Source organism: Egretta garzetta, unplaced genomic scaffold, assembly GCF_000687185.1.
Source record: "Egretta garzetta isolate BGI_Z169 unplaced genomic scaffold, ASM68718v1 scaffold7, whole genome shotgun sequence".
NCBI lineage: Eukaryota > Metazoa > Chordata > Aves > Pelecaniformes > Ardeidae > Egretta > Egretta garzetta.
This window is the reverse complement of record NW_009260350.1, coordinates 1,885,764-1,888,184: the sequence shown is the minus strand read 5'-3', so window position 1 is coordinate 1,888,184 and position 2,421 is coordinate 1,885,764. Positions and strand designations below refer to the sequence as shown.

General features: G+C 51.9%; 1 protein-coding gene across 1 annotated transcript in view; it reads left to right on the top strand.

Annotated features, from left to right (window-relative positions):
* TBX3 (T-box transcription factor 3) overlaps positions 1–2,421 on the top strand; it is a 19,323-nt gene that overhangs the window by 5,361 nt on the left and 11,541 nt on the right. The window contains exons 4-5 of the mRNA XM_009642898.1: positions 741–817; positions 2,096–2,159. Coding sequence (XP_009641193.1) covers positions 741–817; positions 2,096–2,159 — 141 coding nt within the window. The remainder of the gene's footprint in view (positions 1–740; positions 818–2,095; positions 2,160–2,421) is intronic.

Genomic DNA, 2,421 nt, shown 5'->3' with positions numbered 1-2,421 from the left:
TGCGGGGTCCTGCTCTCCTCCAAAATTGGAGGCTTGCGGCGCTTCCAGCGCTGAGCGGGAGCGGCATCCGCGTCCCCGCTGCCTGCATCCTGTTATAGCGAGGGGAGCCCCGGCCGGGCTGTGAATCCACCTCCGCGCATCACCGCGCCTCCCGCATCCCTCCGAACGCGGGAAGAAACATCCCGGCGATACCCCGAATCCCGAGGAAACCCCCAGGCGTGCACCAAAAAACTTAACACCCTCCTACCCCTCCCAAAAAAACACCCCCTTCCAGCTCCCTCCCGGCACCCCCGGTGCTCCAACGCACACGCGGAGCATAATGCGATTATATAAAGTATTTTATTATAGCAAGGGGGTGGGCACGATTCCTTTGCGGTTTAATTACGGCATTTAAAGAGTTTTAAGCGCAGGCATAACTCGCATGGATCGCATTGCAGGGCTAAATTAATTCCGATGCGGTGGCAGCAACACGGGGCTCTTTCATTGCCACAACAGCCCGGGTCACCGCCCAGCCCGGCCGGGGGATTGGGTGCCAGCAGCCTCCAAACCGGCCAGGGAAAACGCCAAGATTCACCCCAAAACCAGGCACCTTTGCCCCCTGCCCTGTCCTGCTCCTGCCTGGATCCCGCCGGTGCTGGGGGAACTGGGGAAAGGGGCCTTTTTTTGCTGTTTTTTAATACAAAATCTTATTTCTGCCCCAACCCCTTCCCTTTTTTTTTTTTTTTTTCTCCACCTTATAGATCCCCCAATTAAAAATTGACAACAACCCCTTTGCCAAAGGTTTTCGGGACACCGGGAATGGAAGGAGGGAAAAAAGGTGAGTCTGGATCGATTATATATAGGCGCCTCATTTGGGTTTCGTGTGTAAAGCTCAGAACACGAGCAGAGGTCAAAATCGCCTCGCCTCGCCTCCAAACCACTCTTCCCCCCGCCAAAATTCATAAGGATCTTGCCGTTAATAACGCCAAACGGATTGCATGGGAATCCTTTCCTGCTTTCCATAGCTAATTCTTACATGGCCGGGGATGGCTGGCCAAAGGGATGTTGGTGCATTAAGCAAATATCACTGGAGAAAGAAGTTTCCCTTAAACTTTTGAGAGGGAATATTACACTGTAGTTTGTATTTGGGCTGGGAAAGAGGGAAAAGCGAGGGCAGAGCTGATCGCTTGTTGAATCTCCTCTGGCATTTTGCCGGGGATTGTATCGAAAAGACTAAAGTGCAGAGGAGAAACATAAAAATAAACTGTTTTGACAGAGGTGTCTCATGACTATGGAAGTAATTAATGGTAGAAGATTCTTTATTTTTTTTCCAAAAGCAGCAGGACACAGTTTGTGCCCCGGGTAGACGGACAGACAGGACTCGTTTTAATGGGACTCGAGATTTTTATTTTTAATATTGGAGAAAATAGAGAAAGGGATGATTTTCTTTTCCTTTGATGGGGGATATGTCTTTGTTTTGTTCTGTTACAGCAGACCAGACATTTTAGCCATTTGCACTCGGGTTTAGATAATGAAGGAATCTGTCTGCTCCTCTTTTTTTTTTTTTTTTTTTTAAAAGAAAAAAAAAAGGGAGGGGGGACACGTAATGTAAAACAAGAGGCCTTTCTCCCTGCCCAGCACACACACACGCTCGCCAGCTCCTCTTGTCCGTCAGTGTGAAAATCAAGCCAAGGCTGGAGCCACAGGACGGAAATGATTTCTAATTTCCCTCTAAATATAAATAGATTTTTTACTCCGGGTTAATTGTTGGTGAAAAGATTACATAAAGTGCCTAACAAAATAACCACTTCCTAGCAATCTTAGCAACCATTAAGATGGCTCATATCTCTGAAACATCCTCGCCTTTTAAGAGCTAATCTCCAGGGAATGCTTCCCTCTCCCCTCCGCCCCTCGTCTTTAATATCTGCCCTTGCCGAGTTGCTGCTCACCGCTTCCAAGAAATCTCCTCTCATTAGCAGCCAAGTCCTGCCTGCCAGAAACGCAGTCCCCCCTCCAGGGGACCGTGGCCCTTAATTCCCCGAGTAGGAGCTCAGGAAGGGGCTGGGGGTGCGGGGGTGCGGGGGTCCCCTCGCCCAGCGGGTGCCTGTGCCCGTAGGAAGCAGCTGACCCTGCAGTCCATGCGGGTGTACGACCCGCCGTCGGCCCCTCCAGCCTCAAAGGTGAGAGCTGCGGCCCCCGGCCCCCCCGAGTCCCCCGGGGGGGAGCCTGAGCGCCCGCTCTGCGGGGGGGCGGCTCCCGGCCTGTGCCGCTGCCCGCTGGCACCGGCGTTCTGTCCGTCTTTGCTCCCCTTCTCTCCTGCTTTTCTCTCTTCTCTCGTTGCTCTTGCTTCTTTCTCTTCTTCATCTCTTCTTCCCCCCTCCCTTTCTGCCCTTCTTGCCCCTTCTTGCCCCTTTTCGCCCCTTTTCTCTCACCCTTCTTCTT